The 25,974-nt window shown below is 42.8% G+C and overlaps 1 protein-coding gene across 1 annotated transcript in view; it reads right to left on the bottom strand.

Annotated features, from left to right (window-relative positions):
* Tnpo-SR (transportin 3) overlaps positions 1 to 25,974 on the bottom strand; it is a 453,809-nt gene that overhangs the window by 227,069 nt on the left and 200,766 nt on the right. Inside the window, exons 5-7 of the mRNA XM_080278214.1 lie at positions 17,214 to 17,383; positions 16,499 to 16,666; positions 15,230 to 15,350 (exon numbers count right to left, since the gene is read on the bottom strand). Of these exons, the coding sequence (XP_080134340.1) occupies positions 15,230 to 15,350; positions 16,499 to 16,666; positions 17,214 to 17,383 (459 nt within the window). The remainder of the gene's footprint in view (positions 1 to 15,229; positions 15,351 to 16,498; positions 16,667 to 17,213; positions 17,384 to 25,974) is intronic.

Here is a 25,974-nt window from a genome sequence, read left to right as displayed (position 1 = left end):
TCACATTTTCAAATGTCGCTATGCTCATGCCTAAAAGTCGCTAAAATGACGCTAACCATTCTATCAAAAGTCACTAATATTACTCCCCTCCCCCACAATTTTGTAATCAAGTTACATTGAGTCCTTGATATATGAAACGGATAGGGACCAAAAAAAACTTTCGTAATTCAAAATTTCGTATATCGAACAATTTTCCCCACTGAAATACACACATAAATGGGGGGATGCATCCCAGGACCCCCTCGGACCCCCACCTAAACTAAACTCCCCCCTATTAAGAAGTAAGCAGTACCTGTATACAATTGTAAAGAACGTGGCCATATTCTTGTACATCTCCTTTTTCTTCGTCACAGTTCCAATGGTGGAAAAGCAAAGCCTAAAGCACGCCCAATCTCCGAGACTCCCTGCCCCTCCTCATGGAGTCCTATAATTTCCAATTTCCTTTTCACAATTAGAGTAAGGTGCTCCTGCTGCTTTGCAGCGGGCTCCCCCAAGTGCTAGAGATGATGCAGGGCGCTTGGGAGGCATGGTGAAACAATACAAAAAGGTGAAGTGCTGCGAAAATATCCTCACATATAGTGAGGCTGTGAGGAGAGGAGGGACGTGGACTCAATTGAGAAATGCGCGAAAATTTGTTTACCAGAGAGAGATTAGTTCGTTTTCTCAGCAAGCAAGTGAGGCACTATGCACTGCGCCCATTTTGAATTTTTCATACAGTATTCCATTAACCCCTTCGTAGTTGCCGGCCTTGAACAACACTTCAGTTTCGGTGTCAATGACATTGAGTTAGGGCATTATAAAAAACTGCGAACAATTACAGGATGGGAATGAAGGTCACTGGTGTGAGTACATGACCCTACTCTACCATCCCATCAGTCAGGTGTTCTCTCCACTCTACGCCGATGTTTACATGCTTACGTTACATGCGCCCTAATTTCATCGAGAGAACATAATTTACCACCCTCAAAATAGTCAGAAAAATATAGAAGACAAACTAGAGGAATATGAACTGAATTGGTATGGTCTTTAGGCTGTATGCTTACATGAAAGATTATGGGTTTTACAATTTTAAGAGACGATATCAAACAAAAGTATTTGCTAATCAGAAAAAAATTAGTTTCGTCCCACATGTTCTCATAGGTTAGCATTCAGTTCCACATTCTTCGTTCGGTATCACTCTTCCCAATATATTTCAGACCGACTGAGCACAGTTGTTTCTGCTCCTTAGAGTCAGTGTACATTTACTGCTCATTTTATTGTTCGTTCTTATGTGTATGTGTGAAAGAGAGAGAACTGATATATACAATAATGTATTCCATTATCGCTTTCATAGCTGCTGGCCCTGAACAAAGCCTTACTGTACCGGTGTCAGTGATGTTGTGAAAGGGCGAGCTTCAAAAAACTGCAAGCAATTATGGAAAGGGAACAAAGGTCACTGGTGTGTTTACACGACCCTAATCTACCACCTCAAGCGGTAGGCGTTCACAGTTCACTTCATCCCAGATGTTTTCGCTGACGCTTACATGCTAATGTAACACACATCCTAATTTTATTAATTCTTACACGAATCATAGCAAAAAGCAGGATGGGTAAGAAAAAAAAAAAAAAGCCAGGTGTACCACACGAGTCTTTTCACATATGTAAGAAGAAGAAATTGATTTTAGAAGTTTGAAAAAATGGTCCCAAGGTCAACCAAGGGAGCACTCAAATTTCTGAACCCACAGTCACTAAGGGGGCTAAGCATATGCTTTATTTTAAGCAGTAAAAACAACTTACCAAATCACTTCTTCCTGATAGTCTGTTATATTTTCCAGATTATTTCTGGGTTGGTAAATACAGTAAAGGTTTCTTGTTAAATCTGTTTCCCCGTAGTTTTTAGCTGTTCTGGTGTGACAACTCTTGTTTATTTCATTAACATAATGGCGGAAAGGACTGTTCTTCCCTAAGTGTTTAACTAAACCTGGCCTAACCAAGCTTATCTGTACGCCTAACCTAATCTCCAGTTGGGAAACAATATCCACCTTTGAGCAAGTTTTCTTCCACTGCGCTGGAAACGATCGTAGAGGAAAATGACAATAATAATGAGGAGGAAATTTTTCAGCAAGAAAAAGTAATTTGCCAAACTGAAAGTTGTCAGAAAATTACAGAAACAAGCTGGAGGATTATGAATTGAATTGGTAAGGTCTTTCTGCTGCTTCAAGTGTACAATGAAAGACACAAGTATCTTCCCAAAGTCTGACGAATATAGCGTGGAAAAATCGAACCATTTGAAACACACACTAGTAGAAACAGGGTTTACATTGTATTTCGCCTGGTGTAAATTTTCTTCAGACTGAACTGGGAAGACAGTTGTGTCTTTCATTGTACATTTATCGGTAAATAAATCAATCTAACAGTACTTGTGTTTTGTTTCCGCAGGATTAATCGTGATTTCAGACTAATCAGGCACCTCTTCACACCATATAGTCTGGATAATCAGGCTATCTCTGTATTTCCTTTCATATCAATTTTTATATCATTGAGATATTTTCGTATTCTGGAATTTGTCCTGTGTTCATTGCTTTCATACCATCGAAAATTTATACTTCAGGTTTTCGTATTTTGAAGACTCACTGTAATTCCACTGCTAATTATGCCACCGGAAATTGGTTAAATTGGTATAAATGGTATACCATCATCTTGGCTGGTGCTTATACCAAAGATAAGCTAATAACAATAAAGAAAACTGATGAGTAAAAGTGCAGAAATGCAGAGAGAATAAATAGTGTTCAAGAGTAAAACTTCTATCTATCTATCTATTGCCAGACGCCTCAATCCCGTTTGGGGTGGCCACAAACAAATCGCCTCCAAGTCGTTCTGTCCCCCGCCATTTCACTGCCCTGCTCCCAACTCAAACCCCCCTCTCTCATATACCTCTCCATCCCATCCCTCCATCTCATCCTCGGCCTCCCCCTCCCTCTTCCTCCCCCCCCACCTCACTCACATACACTCTCTTCGTCAGTCTCTCACCCTCCATCCTCTCCACATGGCCAAACCACCTCAGTGTGTTCCTCATAACACTTCCTATCACATCCACATCCACACCACAACGCTCCTTTATATCCTCATTCGTCAGCCTGTCTCTCCATGTGACTCAACAGGCTCCTCATCAATAACTCATTTCCACTGCTCTCTCTTGACTTGTGGCCTTCCAACAACGTCCAAGCTTCATTTCCGTACGTTAGAGTTGGTATCACAATACTGTCAAGTAGTAACTTTTTCACTTCCATGCTCACTTCCCTGTTTCTTATCACTGCTTTCAAAGAACCAGCAACCTTTCTTCCCTGCTGTACCCTTTCAAGCACTTCACCCTCCAAACCTCCATCCTTACTCATCACACTACACAAGTACTTAAACGTACTCACATTTTCCAATTCCTCACCAACCAACCTTGATGTACATTCACTGACTTCACCTCTCTCAAAGACCATCACTTTCTAGATTCCGTTTCTTACACACTCTCCCAAACTCATCCACCAAGCCTGGCAGCTCCCCTTCGTCTTTACTCAACAACACAGTATCATCTGCAAACAACAGTACAGGGAGTTTCCAAACACTATCCTCTCTCACCAGGGCCACTCCAACATCCACTACCCTACCTTGTACCTCTTTTATTACCCCATCCATGTACAGATTGAACAACCATGGAGACATGACATATCCCTGTTTACACCCAACTTTCAAAGAGAAAAATTCACTTAGTTCACCATCAACACGCACTGCAGCCTTCGCACCATCATACATACTCTTCACAGTATTCAACAACTTCCCATCTACTCCATATATTCTTAACACTTTCCACAATCCTTGTCTATCCACCCTGTCATATGCTTTCTCCAAATCCATGAAAGCCGCATACAACTTCTTTCCCTTCTCTACAAACTTTTCCACTAAAGATCTAAGAATGAATATCTGATCTACATAACATCTTCCCTTCCTAAAGCCTCCCTGTTCATCTCCAACTAATTTCTCTGTTCTTTCTCTAACTCTGTCAATAAGTATCCTACCATACACTTTTCCTATTATACTAAGAAGACAGATGCCTCTATGATTACCACACACTTCTTTTTCCCCTTTTCCTTTGTACAAGGGAATAATTAAACCTGAATTCCAATCCTCCCGGACTCTACCTTCCTCCCAGGCCAATCTGCACATCTTCCACATCCATTCTACTACTATCTCTCCCCCATGTTTCAGCATTTCACCACACACTCACTCAATTCCTGGGGCTTTCCCCAATTTACCTTTCTTCATTGCTTCCACAACTTCTAACCTACTGATTTCTTCCTGTCTTCTCACCTCCCTCCTTCTCCCAGCCATTCCCCACCCACTTATACTCGCATTACTTCCATCCTCTATGTTCAACAATTCCTTAATGTGTTCTCTCCATCTGCTCACTTTTTCTCCCTTCTCCACTAGTAATCTACCATTTTTATCTTTCACTCCCCTGCTAACTTCACTTCCACCCTGTCTTACTCTTTTCACCTCTTTCCAGAACATTTTCTTACAGTCCCTCCACTTTACACTCAAATTCCTTCCAAATTCCTCATCCACTCTCTTCTTACTCTCTCTTACTAATCTTTTCACCTCTCTCTTTCTTTCTACACATAACTCTCTCTTCCGCCTCTCAACTTCTTCCATGCCCCTATTTCTCATCCATTCATTGTATGCTTTCTTCTTTTGTGCTACAGCCTGTTTCACCTCTTCAGTCCACCACGCTGTTCCTTGCACCTCCCTCCATCTTCTCTTCCTCCCACACACCACATCACATGCTGCACATATTTCTTCTGTAAATATCCTACACACACCTTCCACGTAAACTTACATTCACATAATTTCCCATCGGTGGCTCAGTCAGTAGAGAGGTGGCCTGCAGTCCCACCAGACCAGATTCAAATCCCCACTGGGGCAGGGAACAGTTTAAGGATTTGAATTTCATTTAATCAGACCTGATCTACCAGAAGTCCCACCGACATGTTGTAAAAATACGCCCGCTAATAACAATACGCAAGTCCTGTATGAGACAGCCCTAGCATGTATTCAATATGGATGGTGGGTGTTAGTGCCGAAGTGGTGACATGTGCAGGTGTATGGTATGTAGGAGGACTACTGGGCCTTGGGAGCAGGCTGTGAAGCCTATGCTCAGTCGGATAAAAAAAAAAAAAAAAATTAAAAAAAAAAAAAAAAAAATCCTAGTGCAAAATTTTGCGAGCCCCTTCCCACAGTTAAACACATTTCTAGATGCAGAATTTCATGAGGTTTCCCATGCTCACTTCGGAATTTTGATACGACCAATAGTATTAGAAAAAAAAAAAAAAATAATTAAAAACTCGAGTATGTGCTATCAGCGCAAAGGAGGGGAGGGAGTGAGAGGGGAACCAGCAGGGTATGGAGGAGGGAGGGAAGGGGGGAGAAGCGAGGCATTAGGCAGGATTTTCACCCTTCTGTCACGAGATGGATGGGTGCTTTCACCGTACATATACTCGTGGCTTGTGGTCTGTTAGATGCTTGGTGGCTATTTGGAAACAAAACTCCCGGTGACCGGGCGACTTTGGATGTTAGGTACAGAGGCGGACGGCCACTCTCACCGAACATGTACTCATGGCTTGTGGTCTGTGTTCAGTGTGTGGTGGCAGTTGGGAAAGACTTAGCCCGGAGGCCGCGTGATTTTGAACATTCGGTGGGGATGTATACAGACGTTTTGACACCGCTCATGGGTTACAGTCGTATTGTTTGGGTGCAGGAGACTTGTTGGGAGTGATCGGACCAGTGTGCAATTTTGACCGTTCAGTACAGGGGAGGACAGATATTTTAGCTCTGGTTGTGGGTTGCAGCCTAATTCCCGCTCATAACTCGAGCCCAGCGGCCATGATACCGAATGTTTGAACATGCCGGCTGGCCAGCCAAAGTTCTTGGGGGCTTTTACGTCTGGAATATAGCAAGTAAATTCGGATAATGGTTTACTAGAGCCAAGGTCCAGTATCCCGATAATGAACAGGTCTGGATACTGCACGTCCAGATTAATGAGGGATTACTGTATACATGCAATCATGGCTACATCACAGTTTGAGGAGAGTGCTCATAAATTAAATCTCAAGTGGCCTCAGGCATCTCATTCCATTCAGCTGGGTACGTCAGGCACAGGCCACATAGCACCAGTCAGGTGCTTGCCTCCATGAAGAGAATACAAAATATCAGCATCGCCAATTCATCGTCCACATGCCTTCTGCATGCCACCTCCACCCCTGCCAAGCCGCCCATGGAAAGGGCTTACTGATAGTACCATAGGGCATGAATTAGAAGTACAGTAGATCCTTGCTGGTCAGGATCCATTTAGTCCAGGTGTCGGCTCATCCAGACAAAATTGAAACCACATTAATTCCAAAAATATGTTTTACAGTCAGGTCTCAATATTTGCGGGGGTTATGTACCAGAACATCTCGCAAATACAGGTAACTCGCACGGAACACGTGGGTTTCGTTCATACTGTGCCGTGTTAGGTGCGAAATCGCGTATATTTAAACTACTCCGTATTTTGCTCCCTAGACCCCCCAAATGTGTTGTTTTGCTGTTATCTGTCACTGGTAATCACTAGAAAGCACTTTAAGTGGTTAGAAGGTTTATTTAATGTTATAACTCACAAATACAGTACTCCACAGCAAAACTTCAACACACAAATACTGTACGTAAACACAAGGAAACATTCCGACGCCGATCATAGGTAATCATATAAATCAGGTTAACTGGTACCAGTGCTTTAACTTACAAGTACATACCAGAACAGTACATATTTAACTTAGAAGTGCAGTACTGTGATATCGAATGATTTCAGTACATAATGTGTTAAGAATGGCTGAAAAAAAAAAATATGAATACATTTTCACCTTTTTGATATATATTTATGGTAGTTTCAAGTTATTTTTTACGATATCGTTGTGCCCATGCTTGGAAAAGGGAGCGAAAGAGTTGAATTTTCAGTCCTAAATGAGAAAACTGCACGTCCTCCAAGGCTAGACTCTGCCACGGGAGAATAAAATGGAGAGTCAGTCCGATTAGCAATAAGGAAGTTGTGTCACAACTTCCAGCTCCCACACCACGAGAATGGCTAAAAATAGAATCGTAATGCAGTTTCAGAACTAACAATAAGTCTAATTATTACGAATGCAGATACAAAGCAGAAATAAATACGTTTACATACGGGGAAAACATACTTCTTCCGTCATAACATGTTCATCTTTCTCTATCATTTTACGTTCATCTTTATCATTTTACCTTGTTATTTTCGCAATATATATTGCTGTCTCGTAAACAGGGTGGTTGTTTGTGTTTTGCAAGGGAGGAAAAAGATTGTATTTTCTGTCTGGGTCGAGATAATGGGTGTACCTATGCGTGGTTAGGCATGGCCAAGAGCGAAAAAATCGTACACCCACTCATCACGATAGCAGGTGGTGAACTGACAGATGATACATGAGAAGGTGAAGTCAAGGTCAGTCTCATGTCCCAGATTTTCGTTCACTTCCCGAAAGTTTATTCACAGTTTTCTACAAGTTGCATTGCATCAAATGATCCAAACCATTACAGCAAACCTGAGCAAATAGGTAAAGATACCAAGACAAAAATGTATTTTTCTTTTATTATAAGTCTTTAATGAACAAACAAAAAAGGCAATATTCCGACGCCGATCATGGGTAATCATATAAATCAGGTTAACTGGTTACAAGGCTTTATTTAATGCTTTAATTGCTTACAAGTACATACCAGAACAGTAAATATTTAACTTACAAATACAGTACTGCAGAAAAGCAGTACAGTAAGAGTTTAACGAACAAACAAAAAAGGCAATATTCCGATGCCGATCATGGGTAATCATATAATTCGGGTTAACTAGTTACAAGGCTTTATTTAATGATTTAACTTTATTTAAGTGCTTACAAGTACAGTACATACGAGAACAGTAAATATTTAACTTACAAATACTGTACAGTATTGTGGAAGAAACGAACAAATAAAAAAGGCAATATTCTGACGCCTATCAGGTAAACTGGTTATAAGACTTTATTTCTTGCTTTAACGTTATTTAATAGTACTTTAAGTTGCACATAAACTTACCAGGACAGTACAGTACTGTAAATATTTAACTTACAAATACTGAGCTACTGTACTCGGGAATGTCTCACTCACTGAATAATTTCCCGCCTAGATCGTCACGTAATCAAAACAAACCGCGCGCTGCGGTGACGTTCGAGGATTTCATCTTTCAAAGGCCTCTCCTGCGTTAATTTGTAGTTTTCATAATGGTTTTTTAATCTTACATTGTCTTATATGTATCCCAGCCCTTACCGTGTATAATTGCGAGCGCGTTCCGTGAGATAGTGTTCCGTGCGAGTTACCTGTATTAAATTCCATGGATATCCCAAATCTACTGATTTCAATGTTTTAGCTATTCCTATTACCTACAAACCCAGTATAACACCTGTAAATGCATTTTATGGCACATTTATACATCCTAAAATGAAATTAAATGATTAGGCATGAGCAATTCTGGGTACAATACAGTATAGTGTACTGTACTGTATGGGGTACTCACATAAGGCCGATTCCATGCACTACGGTTATGTTACCCACAGCTGTTGCTACTTTTGCACTGCCACTTACACTAACAGCAACAGCATTATAAATGGCCTTCTCATTTTCATTAAAATGGCGAACCATGCTCTTGTTCATTCGAAAGTGCTGACCCACAGCTGCGAACAACTGCCCCTCACACAACATGTCAAGCACCTTCACTTTATTCTCGAACGACAATACAGACTTCTTTCGTTTGGGCTCATGTGCCGGAGCACCTTGTGCGCAAGCTTAGGACCCATATTTTCAGAGAGTTGGTGAATACAGCAGCACTATTACAGTAAACATAGCCACCGAACACTCATGCTAAACACACGCGAATGCTCAACCAGTAAAAGGAACTGAGGGAATGAGTGCAGCAGTGTATGCCTGAGTCCCCACCGTGTCTAACCAATAGGGCAGGGGGAAAGATCAAGCATAGGCAGACGCTTTTCCTAGTAGCCAATCATAAGCAAGCTCTCACTGCAAGAGCAGAATGGGAGAACTGAACTACAGCATGATGCAACACCTAAAGAGAATGGTGGGAGATCTGAGTGGTGATATATAGAATGCATCTGCTGCCTTGTGCTGAACAGCACGTGCCTACAGTAACTGTACAATATGTGCAGTACAACTGTATAGGACAATATTTCTCAGTGAAAACATGTAAAAAATCACTTACAAACCTCTAAGAACAACTGCTACCACTAGAGAATGGTGAGAGATTTTTTCTGTTGATGCCTGTGCTGACCAGCACATGCCTATACACAGGTATGTGCACAGTTTAACTGTACAGGAAAGTATTAACCATGGAAAATATGCAAAAAACTTACTTAATGAACAACTAGGAACATCTGATGCTGTGGGAAAAACAGGAAATCTCTTCCTGTGCTTTTCAAAATAACTTCGCAAATATGCGAACCCACAAATACTGATCCTGAAAGTAACAGGGGTTGACTGCAAATATTTCCACAACCACTTAGAAAAGTCTCAATTATACAAAATTCACGGGACTTTCAAAACTTCAATTAATCAATTCTTACGTATAAAAGAATACAATAATATACAGTACTGTATGTACCTGTACTTACAAAAATAACCCCTGCCATCATCATAGTATCTGTGCATGTAATATCACACAACATACATATAATATAATGTAATATAGCACATAATACACAAGAGAAGAGTACTGCACTCACCAATCACACATTTCTGGTATTCAGAGGAGATTTCATGGTCTGTTCACTTTTTCTCCCTTCTCCATTATCAATAAACCATTTTTATCTATCACTCCCCTTCTACCTCCTTTGCCACCCTGACCAACTCTCTATATCTCCTTCCAGAACATTTTCTTACATTCCCTCAACTTGACACCCAAAAACCTTCCAAATTCTCCTATTTAACGGGTGTCGAGAGGTACTGTAGAAGCATGGCTAAAATACATGAATATCAGCTCTGTACAGTACAATCCCTGATATTCAGTATCCAGACAAACGGAATACTCAGATAAACGGGAAAATTCAAGGCCTGGTGAATGTGTCAGTAAGTTATAACTGTATGCCAATTTGAATGGACCGCCAAACCGCCGTTTTATCGTGTCACGCGAGACTGGGTGAAGTTGGACAAAGCGAGGTGAAGGCATTTCCAGCTAATGTAAATCCCTAGCAAACCCTTTTAACCACCCCTCCTCTCCCCCTGTTTCCCCTACTTGAATTTAGTCATTCTCCTCACCCTCCATAAATCACCGGTCTGCTTCTTATCACCAGACAGTAAACAAGCTCTCTTGCTGTTGTGTTGCTCTGATAGACAATACTTCTACACTCTAAAATGCCTAAAGAGCAAACTAAACGTAGGCATGTCGTGCTTACCTTGAAACAGAAGCTAGACATATGCAATAGACTTGAAAAAGGCGAACATTATAAAACTGATGGCTGAATATCTATCTATCTATTGCCAGACGCCTCAATCCCGTTTGGGGTGGCCACAAACAAATCGCCTCCACATCGTTCTGTCCCCCGCCATTTCACTGCCCTGCTCCCAACTCACACCCCCCTCTCTCATATACCTCTCCACCCCCATCCCTCCATCTCATCCTCGGCCTCTCCCTCCCTCTTCCCCCCTCCACCTCACTCACATACACTCTCTTTGTCAGTCTTTCACCCTCCATCCTCTCCACATGGCCAAACCAACTCAGTGTGTTCCTCATAACACTTCCTATCACATCCACATCCACACCACAACGCTCCTTTATATCCTCATTCGTCAGCCTGTCTCTCCATGTGACTCAACAGGCTCCTCTTAAATAACTCATTTCCACTGCTCTCACTCTTGACTTGTGGCCTTCCAACAATGTCCAAGCTTCACTTCCGTACGTTAGAGTTGGTATCACAATACTGCCACGTAGTAACTTTTTCACTTCCATGCTCACTTCCCTGTTTCTTATCACTGCTTTCAAAGAACCAGCAACCTTTCTTCCCTGCTGTACCCTTTCAAGCACTTCACCCTCCAAACCTCCATCCTTACTCATCACACTACCCAAGTACTTAAACGTACTCACATTTTCCAATTCCTCACCATCCAACCTTGCTGTACATTCACTGACTTCACCTCTCTCAAAGACCATCACTTTACTCTTCCCTATATTCATCTTTAGATTCCATTTCTTACACACTCTCCCAAACTCATCCACCAAGCCTTGCAGCTCCCCTTCATCTTCACTCAACAACACAGTATCATCTGCAAACAATAGTACAGGGAGTTTCCAAACACTATCCTCTCTCACCAGGGCCACTCCAACATCCACTACTCTACCTTGTACCTCTTTTATTACCCCATCCATGAACAGATTGAACAACCATGGAGACATGACACATCCCTGTTTCAACCCAGCCTCCAAAGAGAAAAATTCACTTAGTTCACCATCCACATGCACTGCAGCCTTAGCACCATCATACATACTCTTCACAGCATTCAGCAACTTTCCATCTACTCCATATATTCTTAATACTTTCCACAATCCTTGTCTATCCACCCTGTCATATGCTTTCTCCAAATCCATGAAAGCCGCATATTACTTCTTTCCCTTCTCTACAAACTTTTCCACTAAAGATCTAAGAATGAATATCTGAGCTACACAACCTCTTCCCTTCCTAAAGCCTCCCTGTTCTTCTCCAACTAATTCCTCTGTTCTTTCTCTAACTCTGTCAATAAGCATCCTACCATACACTTTTCCTATTATACTAAAAAGACAAATGCCTCTATGATTACCACACACTTCTTTTTCCCCTTTTCCTTTCTACAAGGGAATAATTATACCTGACTTCCATTCCTCCAGGACTCTACCTTCCTCCCAGGCCAATCTGCACATCTTCCACATCCATTCTACTACTATCTCTCCCCCATGCTTCAGCATTTCACCACACACTCAATCAATTCCTGGGGCTTTCCCCAATTTACCTTTCTTCACTGCTTCCACAACTTCTATCCTACTGATGTCTTCCTGTCTTCTCACCTCCGTCCTTCTCCCAGCCATTCCCCAGCCACTTATACTCGCATTACTTCCATCCTCTTTGTTCAACAATTCCTTAAAGTGTTCTCTCCATCTGCTCACTTTTTCTCCCTTCTCCACTAGTAATCTACCATTTTTATCTTTCACTCCCCTGCTAACCTCACTTCCACCCTGTCTTACTCTCTTCACCTCATTCCAGAATAATTTCTTACAGTCCCTCCACTTTACACTCAAATTCCTTCCAAATTCCTCATCCACTCTCTTCTTACTCTCTCTTACTAATCTTTCACCTCTCTCTTTCTTTCTACATATAACTCTCTCTTCCGCCTCTCAACTTCTTCCACGCCCCTATTTCTCATCCATTCATTGTATGCTTTCTTCTTTTGTGCCACAGCCTGTCTCACCTCTTCAGTCCACCACGCTGTTCCTTGCACCTCCCTCCATCTTCTCTTCCTCCCACACACCACATCACATGCTGCACATATTTCTTCTGTAAATATCCTGCACACACCTTCCACGTCCCCCAACTGCTCCAATTCATATTTGCCTAATCGTTCCTCCACTTCTCTCTTATACTCTACCTTTTTCTCATCCTCTTGTAACCTTTCCACTCTCCTTGCAACTACTCCTTCCTCTCGTCTTTCCCTTCTTCTATTCCTCCGTCTTACTTGGATCCTAATTCTGGCCACCACCAAGTAGTGGTCAGAAAGTCCACTCCCCCAACCTCTATAAGCTCTTGCATCCATTACACATCTTCGCATCCTTTCATCCACATACACATAATCAATCATTGCCTTCCTTTCATTCAGTACACCACCCACCCTTCTCATCACTCGCCATGTATACCTGTGGATCATTTTATGCCTGAAGAGGGTATTGGCTATCACCAACCCCCTCCCAGCACAAATGTCCACTAACGTACTGCCATTCTCATCTATCTCAGCAGGCACACCCCACTCACCAACTATTCCATCCACATTCACATTCCCTACTTTACCATTCATATCACCGATCAAAAACACTCTCTCATTCCTTCCAAACTTTTCTATGCACACTTCCACATTTGTCCAGAACTCTTCTCTCACTCTACTAGCACAATCTTGCATTGGCGCATACACACACACAATCACCCACATATGTATTCCAACTTTCAACTTTACCCACACAATCCTTGATCCAACTGATCCATACTGTCTTATGCTCTTCTTCCATCTTTTACTCACAACTATACATACTCCTTCCTTTGCCCTCTCATTCTCACCTACTCCTGTACATATACCCCATGCATACTCCCATTCTCTCACACTTTCTCCTCTCCATTTTGTTTCAGTCATTCCACATACATCCACTTTTGCACCCTCAAGCACCTGCACAATCTTTCTCACTTTCACCTCATCATTCACTCCTCTTACATTCCACGTAGCCATTACCAAGTCCTTTGTCCGGTCCTGGGTCGTCATCGTTTGGTCAGTCCTTGTCCGATGCTTCTTGTTTGTTTTTTTAGCTAGTTGTTTTCCGGGGAGGGGCACTAACCCTCCGCCAACCCTTTTAGTCACCTTTTACAACAAGCAGGGATACTGGGGGAGTATTCTTGAAAAAAACCCTACCCAAGCACCCAAGCTGTATTAATTTTTCATGAAAAGCGAAACAAGTAAGTCCATTGAAAAAAGGCATACTCTTCAATGCACGAGTAGTTTTGCTTAGGAAGATCTAAGGGAGCACGTATTTCTAGCTCTCTTATACAAGAAAAACCAAGAGAGTTTCACAGTAAAATGAATATGGAAGTCGAGTGTGATTTCAGTATTGGATGGTTAAATCGTCTCAAAAACATGCATGGAATTCGCAAACCAGACACCTCAGGAGAGCAAATCAGCAAACAGCCATCGTCGGTGCGTTTTTCTTCCAAACCGACCAACTCCAACTTGCACCATATTAATTCATCTTAGAACACATATGCACTGACAGAGGTGAAAAAAAAAATGTTAATAGGAATAAATTTTTACTTTGTTGGAAGAAAAAAAAATAAATACTTGCACTTTGTACATCATTTTGTGCAAAACAGCTGATTGGCGAGTGAGGGGTGGAATGGTGGCGGTCAGGAGGGGAAGAAATACAGTCGGGGCCAGGACCATAAACAATGCTCATGTGGGGGCACAGGTGTCATGATAATTCTACAGTGCAGTCTTAACATCAGTTCACCAATAAATGTTCAGGATTTTATTTCTTTATTTTTCCATTTTTATGAGTACGGTACATACAACGAATACTTCGGTAGTTAACAGAATGGTGCAAAACAGCTGGCTGGTGGGGGAGGGGTGGAATGGTGGCGGTCAGTCGGGGCCGGGACCGTCAACAAAGCTCACGTGGGGGCACAGGTGTCGTGATAATTCTACAATGCAGTCTTAACATCAGTTCACCAATAAATGTTTAAGATTTTATTTATTTTTCCATTTCTATGAGTACAGTACATACACCGAATAATTCGGTAGTTAACAGAATTGAGTTGTGCATTTTGTTGTACTGCTAGGCATTGCATGCACGTGCAATATGACCATGGTATGTGTTTACGAGGCTGTTTTTCAGGTGGAATCTCTTAGGGTGGCCCTTGATGTGAGTGGTGAGTACCTGAATTGTACTTACTGCAGTGAGAATTATTGCCTTTGTACAGAATTGATTTGAATATCAGAAATACGGGAAAAATCTGTAACCGGGAAGGTAAATTCCCCAAGCCACCCGGTTAACTGGGATACGTTGTGCGAAATGTAAAGTACATGTGGTGTAGTGAATGAGATAGAGGAATTGGTTGGGAGAGTATGCTGGTCTACTCTCCATGTTACAGTCACACTGAAAAGGTCAGCAAAGGGGTATGGTTAGATAGCTAGTGAGACACGAGCTCCAGCTCTCCCTATAACCAGCGTTCCCATTCCCCTCGGAGTACCACCCTGTTCGGTCCGTGCTACAGCCTCCTCCTAACAGCCAGGATAAAATAATGATGTCACTGTGTTGAACATGTTAGGAATACAGTACTGTAAGGTCCTTACAACAAGACTCTAAGAATGCTGGAGAATGACTGACCTCCCAATCATGGTGTCCAATGCAGGTAAGAAGGAGATGCAGGACCTGGAGGGAACCCAATCCCTGGCCTGGTTGTTCCACCATCACCTCCACCAATGTCTCACCCAGTTCAGAGAAGATCCTGCACCAAAGAGCAAAAATGAATCACCATCATCATCCCACCTAAAGATGGAGTGAAGCAATATACATCATCATCAGCATCATCGTCATCATCCTAGTCTTTTTCTCTCCATCTACAAACATGGTAAGGTATACTGTACAATTATTATTAACTCAACTCAGCTTGACTTAAATGCCATGCACTGAATATGTACCAGTACTTCAAGAACTCAGCTACTCTACTTACTGTTTGTGATGCTGCTACATACATTTTATCAAAAAATTATCTTTACAGTACAACTTTTCATCTTACATTCTGAAACACTGATCGAGGCGTATGAAAATATTCTCCAGTAGCTGCCACTCACTCGATGTAGTGCAGCTCTCTGGTTCCTCTCTTCCTTCATTCTTTCCTTTCTTCCTCTTCTGTCTTTCTTTCCTTCATTCTTTCCTCTTCTTTCTGTCTATGGGTGACTCTGCACTGAGAGATGTCATGTGGTTTTCTGTACACCAGGAAACCATTACTATGCTAGGTGGTAACCATGTAACCAAACTGTGGCGCCTGGTGGTTTAGTGGGTAATTTAGGGGCACCAATAGAACTGAGCCAGTGCAGGTTTACATCCAAGGGGTGGTTGGGGTATATTGTTCACATAATGCCACTCAGGGATGAGTGAGGCTGGTCACTCTCATCTTAAATGTCAGGACGAACTTGCCTAACTCCAAGCTCCTACATTCCTCATGGAGCAACACAGGATTAGATGATGAACTATTCACAGTTGTACATGGCCAGTAATTTAACCAGTACAACATGAAGAAAGACCATTATGGAACACATGAAACAGACAATTCATTCAGAAACATTCCCTTAAAGAAAAAGTGTGATAAGCAACAGTGCTCATTGAGAAACCATTGGTCACCTGAGCAAAGATACTTATACATTATGAAGTATTAAAACCCAAACAGCCTATCAAAAGTAAGAAATGTTTGCATTACATTAGCAAAGTTAAATTTGTGCAAGGTCAGCTAATCTCCATCTCTAAGGGGTAATAATTAGTAATGATATTACAGACAGATTAATATTTTACTACATACTTAATGTATCTTGCACATTTTCTATCCCAGTGCACATCTGAACAAGTACACAAAACCACCAGACACCAGCCTCCAACCTGGCATAATTTGTGATGGCATTGATGTCCTCGAGTGCGACGGCCATGTGGTAGGGCTCCCCTAGCTGCAGCACCCCAGCAAACAATACCTCTGCTAGAGGCTGGATTCTCTCTGCCTCCAGCATGATCATCGCTGAACACACGCAGTCCGTCGCAATCTCATGTAGTCTGTAAAACCTTCGCTAAGTAAAATAACCCCCTAGAAACGAGGTGGAGTTCTTTTAAGCATATTTTTCCTGATACTACATGACTTGGCTCAGCTTAAGACACCTCTCATATTGAAGGAGTTTATTAAGGCTATACACTATTTAACCCTCCCACTTTAAATATCTCATGCTAAATAAAATTATCAGATGATGGAAAGAAAATTCAAAAGATATCCCCACCTCACTGGATTAAGGCAGCTGAAAAACAGTTATCATCATCAACAATACAAACATGCATTTGGGCATCCAGCATTACTACCAGGTATATCCATGATTAATGTGCTATGTTTGTTATCCCTCCATATTTCCATAATGCGAAAAATTTTGAATAGTTAACCTATCTTAGAAGTTGATTTACCAATTTTCCTAATATACTCTATGTAATTTACAGATGTATGTGAAAAGTTCTGATACTTTAAAATTCCTTTGCTTATAATGAGGACTGCCTGTAAATGAATCACTGTGAACTACCATTCACATTATGACATTAAAGACCCACAAAGACTGACCGTGGAGCAACCTGAGGGTTGCGTACAACAGCAAGAATGTCATTGACAAGACAGGTGTTGGTAAGAAGGACCCACTCCTCTGTGTGGATGTTGAACCATGATGCAAGGCAACGCAATGCCTTTAGGTGGGTGCTCTCCTTGCTGGCTCCCTCTGTACTGACTGCCACATGCTGTTGACATAAGCAGTTACATCACATACAATATACAATCAAAGGCATATTGACATATTCCACCATGAAACGATACTGTCATGACCAGAATTAATGTCAGCAGAAAACAATACTAGTAACAATCCTATATTAACCCTCTGAATCTTATGGACCCGAGGTTGTGCCACCAATGTCCACAAAATATTGTACAGTTCCATATAAAGCACAAAAAGCATCCTTAATGCTTATCATGCTCTAAAACATGGCAAAGTCTGAGTCTCTGAGACTTTTACTTGATAACCCAAATACAATACTCTCAATTATCTGACATGATAGAACCAAAGGCATGTCTGGGTAATGGCTCCGTCTGGACAATGGACTTCTCCTCTGGTCCCCATTACGTACATGATCTAACTTTGAATGCCAGTGTAAAAGGCCACTATAGTACATAGTACAACACTTGTTCCTGTTGTTTGACACTATTGTTTGGTCAAGCAGACCTATAAACCACAGCCAAGCAATTGCCATGTCAAGCAGAACCATGAATTACAGTCAGGCAATTAACACTGCAGGGCCCAACCTTGCAGTGATGGGATGGGGGGGGGGGCTACACAAGAAAAATACAGTGGGCACACAGAACATATTGGTAAAATAGAATAAAATCACAGTAAAATAGAATAAAATCATGGTAAAGTACAATAAGCTGAGATAAAATCAACGTCAACACTCGCGATTCAACCGTCCCGCATCAATCTTACCCAGGATCTCCTGTTTCTCCAGAGTCAGCACTACCCTCTTCCTTTTGCCTGGTGGAGGGGCCATCATCACAAACTCCAGGAAGAGGCATGCAAGGAATAGCAAGGCCTGAAGCAGGCAGGAAACAACCACAAAAGCCACCACGTGCGCCTCCGTAACAACAGTCCAAGAGGAACTGTTCACTACACTGGTGCCGTGCGGGCACTGAGAACGATTGAGGGGGTCTCTAGCGGACACTGAGTGAGCTACCCAGCCAGGCTATTCCTGCGCGTTCAGGCAAAAATGTTCATGTGGCCATAATTTCCATCCAGATGAATGCATTTTTTTGTTTGGATAAAGTAGAATATGTACAAATAATGGCATATCAAAGCATCTGGATAACAGAGGGATTACTGTGGAAAGGAAGAATATGATACAGTAAAACCTCATTATATCGGACTAGCTGGTGCCCAAGGCAGTCAAAAATAAAAAAAATTAAAAATAAATAAAAATAAAGCAAATGTTTGATAAAAGTGACATCTGGTCTCCCCCCTGGATTTCCTCCATTTGTTATGCACAGGGGCTTGCTTGTCATTTATGCATTTATTCTCTTGCTCTCTCTCTCTCTCTCTCTGCACGGGCACTTCGATTTTACTTCACATATTTTTATCTTTATCATCACCTTCATCTTCACCTTCCCATTCATTTTTACCTTCACTTTCAGTTCACTCTGACATTCACCTTCACTTTCATATTCACTTCCATGCTCACTTTCACATTCACCTTCACACTCCATTTCATTATCACTCATTTTGAATTTCCATTTCATCTTCACTTGCAACCTTACTTTCTCGCTTTTACATTTACCTTTACAATTACTTTCACTCACCTTCACTTCTGCCCTCCCTTCTTTTACCATCACATTCACCTCCACCTTCACTTTCACCTTCATCTTCACTTTAACATTCATTTTAACCTTCACTTTCTCCTTGGCCTTTACTTTCACCTTCATCTTCACTTTTACATTCATTTTCACCTTTACTTTCACCTTCATTTTCATCTTCCACCTTCACCTTCACTTTTACATTCATTTTCACCTTCACTTTCACCTTCATTTTCATCTTCCACCTTCACCTTCACTTTCACATTCATGTTTACTTTCACCTTCACTTTTACCTTCCAACTTCACTTTTGACTTTACTTTCATATTCACTTTTACTTTCACCTTCACTTTTCCTTTTGACTTCACTTTCACCTTCACAATGCCTTCACTATAAATCACTTTTAGGAGCGAGGGAATACAGGAGGAGAGAGAGAGGAGGGACCAAGGTTATGCCTATCTCCCTTATTTATTTATGCCAAGGGGACACCACTTGTCTATCTATCTATCTATATACCTAGGCTGCTTCCACCAAGGAAAGGGAGGTAGCCGAGACAGGACGACACACTCCCCATTTACTCATCCATTCAAACACATTCATTCGCATCTTAGCCCCAAAGGGGAGAAGGGACAGATTCTCACCGGACACCACATAAGGGTCAACTGCGCAGTGCAATCAGTGACATCCACAGCAGGGCCCGACAGCAGAGCTGGTTTACCCCTGCCACATCATAATAGACCCATCCCCTTACCCGCCCCCGACCTGACTAGCTGATCAGACCAAATGAAGGAGAATATCCCCTCAGGGCTGCATCATCATTTATTCATTCACAATATCTCTTCATTTATTTCTGTCACGCACATCCACTCTTCCTTGCTCAACAGACATCCCTCTCGCATCCACTGCTCTCTTCACACTGTCCAACCATCCTATTAGTGGTCTCCCTCTCAGCCTTACTCCTCTCACATCAGATCTAGTTATCTTTTTCACCAATCACTCATTATCCATTCTCTCCATATGCCCAAATCATCGCAACACCCTCTGCTCAACTCTATCAGCCATCTCCCAAACAACTCCAGTTCTCCTTTGCACTTCATCATTTCGCACTCGATCCATACGCGTTACTCCACACATACTCCTCAGACACCTCATCTCCATTACATTCAAACTTTTCCTCTCTGCTACACTCATATTCCATGTTTCAGCCCCAAATAATACAGTCAGTACCACAACACCCTCATACAGCCTTCTCTTTACATCCATTCTATGCGAACGACATCTAAACACCTTTTTCATTCCTCCCAACACCTTACCTACTTCATTCATTCTAAACTTCACTTCTGCATCTATTCTTCCATCCACAGCAACATGTGACCCTAAATATTTCAAACACTCTACCTCCTCATGCAACTCACCATTCAAAACTATATTCATCCCCCTTCCATCTACCAACCTTGTACACTTCATCACTTTACTCTTATTCTCATTTACTTTCAATTTCCTCCTTTCACACACCCTTCCAAACTCCTCTGCCAACTGTCTCAATCTCTCCTCTGAATCAGCCACCAGTGCAGTATCATCTGCAAACAGCAGCTGCTTCAGATTCCACTCTCCACCATCAATATTCACCAGACACAGAGCTCCACCTAAAACTCTTGCATTCACCTCCCTTACAACACCATCCATTTAAATATTAAACAACCAAGGAGACATCACACAACCCTGTCGCAGCCCCACTCTCACAGGAAACCAATCACTCACAGCATTTCCCACTCTTACACACGCTCTACTATTTACATAAAAACTCTTCATCCCTTTAAGTAACCTACCATCAAGTCCATACAATCTTAAAACAGTCCACATAGCCTCGCTATCAATTCTATCATACGCATTCTCTAAATCCATGAATGCCCAAAACACATCCTTGCCTTTCGTTAAATACTTTTCACACACTTGTCTCACGGCAAACACCTGATCCACACATCCCCTCCCTCTCCTAAAGCCACACTGCTCATCACCAATCACTCCCTCTGTACCCTCTCACTCTCTCATAATTAACACTCTACCATACACCTTACCTAAACACTCAAGAGACTTATACCCCTAAAGCTAGTACATTCATTTTATCACCCTTGCCTTTATACAACGGGACCACACAAGCACTTGCCCAGTCAATTGGCACCATACCTTTCACAAAGCACACATTCAACAGTCAACACTGAGGGCCTTGATAAGAAACAGAGGCTTGAGTGTTGCAGCTGCACGAGGCTTGCATGAAGGAGCGTTAGTGCCAGCTTTAATGTATGGATGTGATACTATTGTGTGGCATGAAAATGAAAAGTCAAGAGTGAGAGCAGTGGAGATGGGAAAGCTGAGGAATGGTGAAAAAGGTATATCTGAGCGAATCTGAAGGAGGGAGAAGGCGGGGTAGGCCAAGGAGAAGGTGGAGGGATATGGTGGATGAGTGTGTGAGGAAGAGATGTTTGGAAGTCGGTGAGGCTAGGGGACTGACAAGAGATCGAGCTGGGTGGATGAATATTGTGAGGAGAAATGCATGGTGAGGGATTTGGCACCCCTTTTGAACGTGCCAGCATCTGGATTGACTCTGTCCAATACATGTATGTGAAGCTACAGAACTTGGTGAATGTTTTTGGCGTATCCGATAGAGCCATGATTCCGGGGGCTTGAATGGTGAGTCAGTGGAAACGTGACCCATTAGTTTGAGCATATTTGGGCTATTTGAACATTGCTACTCCTCACCCTGCCCTAAGATGGGAAAGGAGGTCCAGATGATGATGATGATGGTGTATTGTTATAAGGGGCACTGGTCAGTCTTATAATCTTATTTGGTACAGTTTCTTTAGAATGCAATTTAAGACAGTACAGTGTACAGTCGACCCTTTGTCCTCGCGGTTCCTCTGTTTGTGGTTTCGATTGTTCGCGGTTAGTCACCAGGGAAACCAAATCACCTTTTTAGAAGTCCAGAGAAAAATGGAACATTCAAGTCGTGCGGCACACGCTGCATACCACCCGCAGCGCCACCCCCGCATTGTTTTGAATCTCTCGTGGCAGGTTCTCTCATTCTCAGGTTCCGAGATAATTCGCCGTCAAGTCAATTCACTGTCAAAACATGGACGATTCCCCATCAGGACAATTCGTACCCTGGACGATTCCCCGTCATTCTATAATTATATGCACTGTACTTATTTTTTAATACAGTAATCACTCTAATATCCGGACGCCCAATAACCGAACATCCCCACTACCCGGACCTAATCGTCCTGGGATCCAACATTCCCAAAACGGTCGGGGGGGATCCCGTCCGTAATTTGAACTTGCCGCGCACAGCGCGGGAGAGCATTGTTTTGGTACGTCATTCCTCCGACGTCCGATAGAGCACCGCTGCATCCTCCCCACTTCCCGTCTGTCTCTCACCGCGAGTGAACGTACGCTCTTCGTAATGGCTGCCCACGTGTTCGCTTTTGTGGTGGTGCCCTACCTGCTGCAGGGCCTCCTGCTGCTCTCGGGCCTCCTCTTAGTGTGTGTGATGATGGCCCCGCCACCTGAGAAAAGGAAGAGAGTGGTGTTGACTATGGAAAAGAAGAGGGAGATATTGGAGAAAGTTGATGCAGGTTGGTCTTCTTCCCGCATTCTCCGCGAGTACAACCAGGCCCGGCCGACTTTGTTCAATATCAAACGTTCCCGAGACAAACTCATGCAGTACACGGCTGACTTCTCATCGAGAAGCAAACGCAACGTAGAAAGGAAGGTTATGTTTACCCCCAAGTTTGCAGAAATCGACCGATCCACGTTGATTTGGTATCGACAGCAACGTGCAGCTGGTGTGATGATATGTGGAACAGAGCTGAAGGCTGCTGCTGAGAAGTTCGCAAGGCTTCACGACGCCCTTGACTTCAAGGCATTCGAGGGTTGGCTCTTCGCGTTCAAGTTGCGACATGGCCTTACTAACCGTAAAGCACATGGCGAAGCATTGGACGCTAACGAGGATGGAGTTGACGAGTTTCGGCACAAAGTGAAAGGCTTGATCGACAGGGAGGGCCTAACTCTCGGTCAAGTCTACAATGCTGACAAAACTGGCCTATTCTATCGCTCGCTGCCAACGAACACTCTAGCCGAGGAGACGGACAAGTGTGTACCTGGCCGCAAGCTTTCTAAGGAACAGATATCTGCTCCGTGTTGTGCCAGTGCTAACGGCATGCACCGGCTTAAGCCTGTTGTTGTTGGTCATGCAAAGCAGCCTCGGTGCCTTCGTGGGGTGATGGATGTCCTTCCTGTCGTCTGGTACCATTCTTTGAAAGCATGGTTCACAGCTGTGATTTTCAAAGACTGGTTTCACCATCACTTCGTCAAGGAGGTCATCCATTACCAGACGAAGACACTGGGAATCCCTCGTGACCAGGTAAAGGCTCTCCTTCTGCTCGACAATGCACCTGCCCACCCGTGCAACAAGGACTTGGTTGCTGAGAATGGCCGTATTAGGTGCATGTTTCTGCCTAACCTAATACGACTGCTCTCATTCAACCCATGGACCAAGGAGTGATCGTGGCAACAAAGCACCTATACCTTCGGAAGTTCCTGGACGAGGTGATGGTTGTTCTCGAGGACGAGGACGAGCGCAGGGAAGGACGGGACACACGAGGCAAGCGAACTTTGGAAAACCTTCACTGCTACAACATCAAGTCTGCGCTGTACAACTGTGCTAGTGCATGGAAGGAAGTCCCTGTGAAAACTCATGAAAATGGTTGGTCTCGTCTGCTTCTCGGAACGGATGTGGAGTACGATTTTCTGGGGTTTGACGTGGATGACTTCCATGCACGGCTACGTACGCACGGCGATGATGTTGATGTGGACAATGTTCGTGAGTGGTTGGATGACGACGAGGGTGATCCTGGGTATCAAGCGTTGTCTGATATCGAGATCGCGTCTTCAGTTGCTGGTGTCAGTACCGAACTTGAAGATTCCGACGACGAAGGCGACGATGATGCGGACTCCTCTCAGCAGGACACTACTCCAGCCATCCCCAAGCTGAGCGCACTCCGGGAACATCTAGAGTTCATCCTAGACTACCTGGAACACCCGGACTGCGACAGGGAGATGGGGCCCTTGGGACTCGTGGAGGAAGTGCGTGCTTTCAGGCAGCGCATCATCAATCATCAGAATCGTTGTTCCTTGCGTCAGTCAATGATTGACAGTTTTTTCAGGCCCGTGACCCCCGCTGTGCCCAGCCCTGGCTCCACTCCGTTGCCTCCCCAAGACAGGCCCTCATGCTTCGAGCCACAGCCCAGCACATCAGCCACGGTGGAGTCACTGCTCGACGTGAGTTTGCGGCTTTCTTCAGAGTCCTCTGCAGTGGGTACGCCATCACCACGACCCAGCGATGCACCCCTAGGTTGCCTGCCAGTGATACTCTCAGACTCTGACAGTGAATAAACAGCAAGAACCTCTCCACTAGACCACACGGGAATTTTGAGTGTTGTGCAGTGAAAAAAATGGTGTGTTGTGTTAAGGTTTTCAAGTTGAGAGAAAAGACTCAATAGAAAAGATATTTAACGTAAATAGACTTCTTAGTTTTGGCTTTGGAAAATGAAAAAGAATTGAGAAAAGTTAAAGTGCAACACTAAGTTACAATGGACCATTATTTGGACAAAAGTGAACACTGTGAAGAGAACGGACTTCTGTGTGTTATTGAATAAGTTCAGTGCAAGACTTCAGGAAGAGTGTACTGCAAGTGCTTCAGGAAATCGTTCTTACTGTCAGAGTCCGAGAGGAGGCAGTTATTCATCGAGGTGGCCAGGGACTTGCTGTAAGTAGCCCGAATGTTTCATACTGTACTTTTTTCCATACTATACTTACCAGATTGTTTCATACTGTACTTTTTTCCATACTATACTTAAATCATTTCACTCTTTAATGTCCTTTATTGGTGTGAATAGGGTGTTAGTAGCTATGCATGTGCAGTAGGAATGTGTTTTTCTGAGTTAGGCTAGGTTAGGGTCCATAAGTACCAGAATGTTTATTAATGTATGAACATACTTCTAAACCCTCATTTTATGTTTCTTTTGCATTTATTTCAGTCATTTATGTGCCTTATTGGTGTGATTTGGGTCTTAAATAGGTGTTATGCATGTCCAGAGGGAGTTGTATAGGTGTTTCTCTGAGTTAGGGTCCATAAGTACAAGTCCATAAGCTGGGGCCCAATATCTGGACAAAACCAATAACCGGACCTACCAATGGCTCTATTACGTCGGATATTGGAGTGATTACTGTAATTAATACTTTAATAACTAATTTTCGGGGGGATCTGTCGAAGTCTGTGTTCATTCAATAGCGTAGGCTTTGGATATCATTTATAAGTTGCACTTTTAGCCAATAATTAAAGTGTTTCTACTTCACTGTAGTCGACTTTGAATTATATTCTAGCATCACCCGTAGCAGTCTTCATTAATTTTCATTGGTACTACAACATCCTGGGTATATTTTAAAATGACTCTGAAGAGGTACAAGTATATATTCATCTCAAATGACAATATCCAACATGTTAGTCTGATTGGCCATAATGGACGCAAACCGTGGGGAAAGATATGGCTGAGCCTCAACAGATGTCACTACATTTATTATAAAAACAATAAACCACCACCACTTTTAAAACTCGTAGATTTAAAAGACTATTATAGTATGTAGATAAATGACAAGGAATCGTCCTGACGGCGAATTGTCTTGTTATTGTTGTGACTGCGAATTGACTTGACGGTGAATTGTCCCGAAACCCATTCTCACTGTGACCACGCTTGTGTATGCTTGTACTCGCTGATCTCTCCGTGACACTATCATTTTATCTACTATGGGCCCTGAGAGAGCAGCCAAGACATAAAGGCACCTCAAAACCCCAGAAGAAGGTAATAACCCTGCTGGAGAAGGTAGAATTGTTGGACAAGTTACGGGAGGGAAAATCCTGGTAATGGTGGTGGAGGGTGA

Source organism: Coenobita brevimanus, chromosome 72 (genome assembly GCF_032717465.1).
Source record: "Coenobita brevimanus isolate Jiangsu-jjx chromosome 72, ASM3271746v2, whole genome shotgun sequence".
In the NCBI taxonomy this organism is placed as follows: domain Eukaryota; kingdom Metazoa; phylum Arthropoda; class Malacostraca; order Decapoda; family Coenobitidae; genus Coenobita; species Coenobita brevimanus.
Note: the sequence above shows the minus strand (reverse complement) of the source record. Positions and strands in the feature narration are given on the sequence as shown.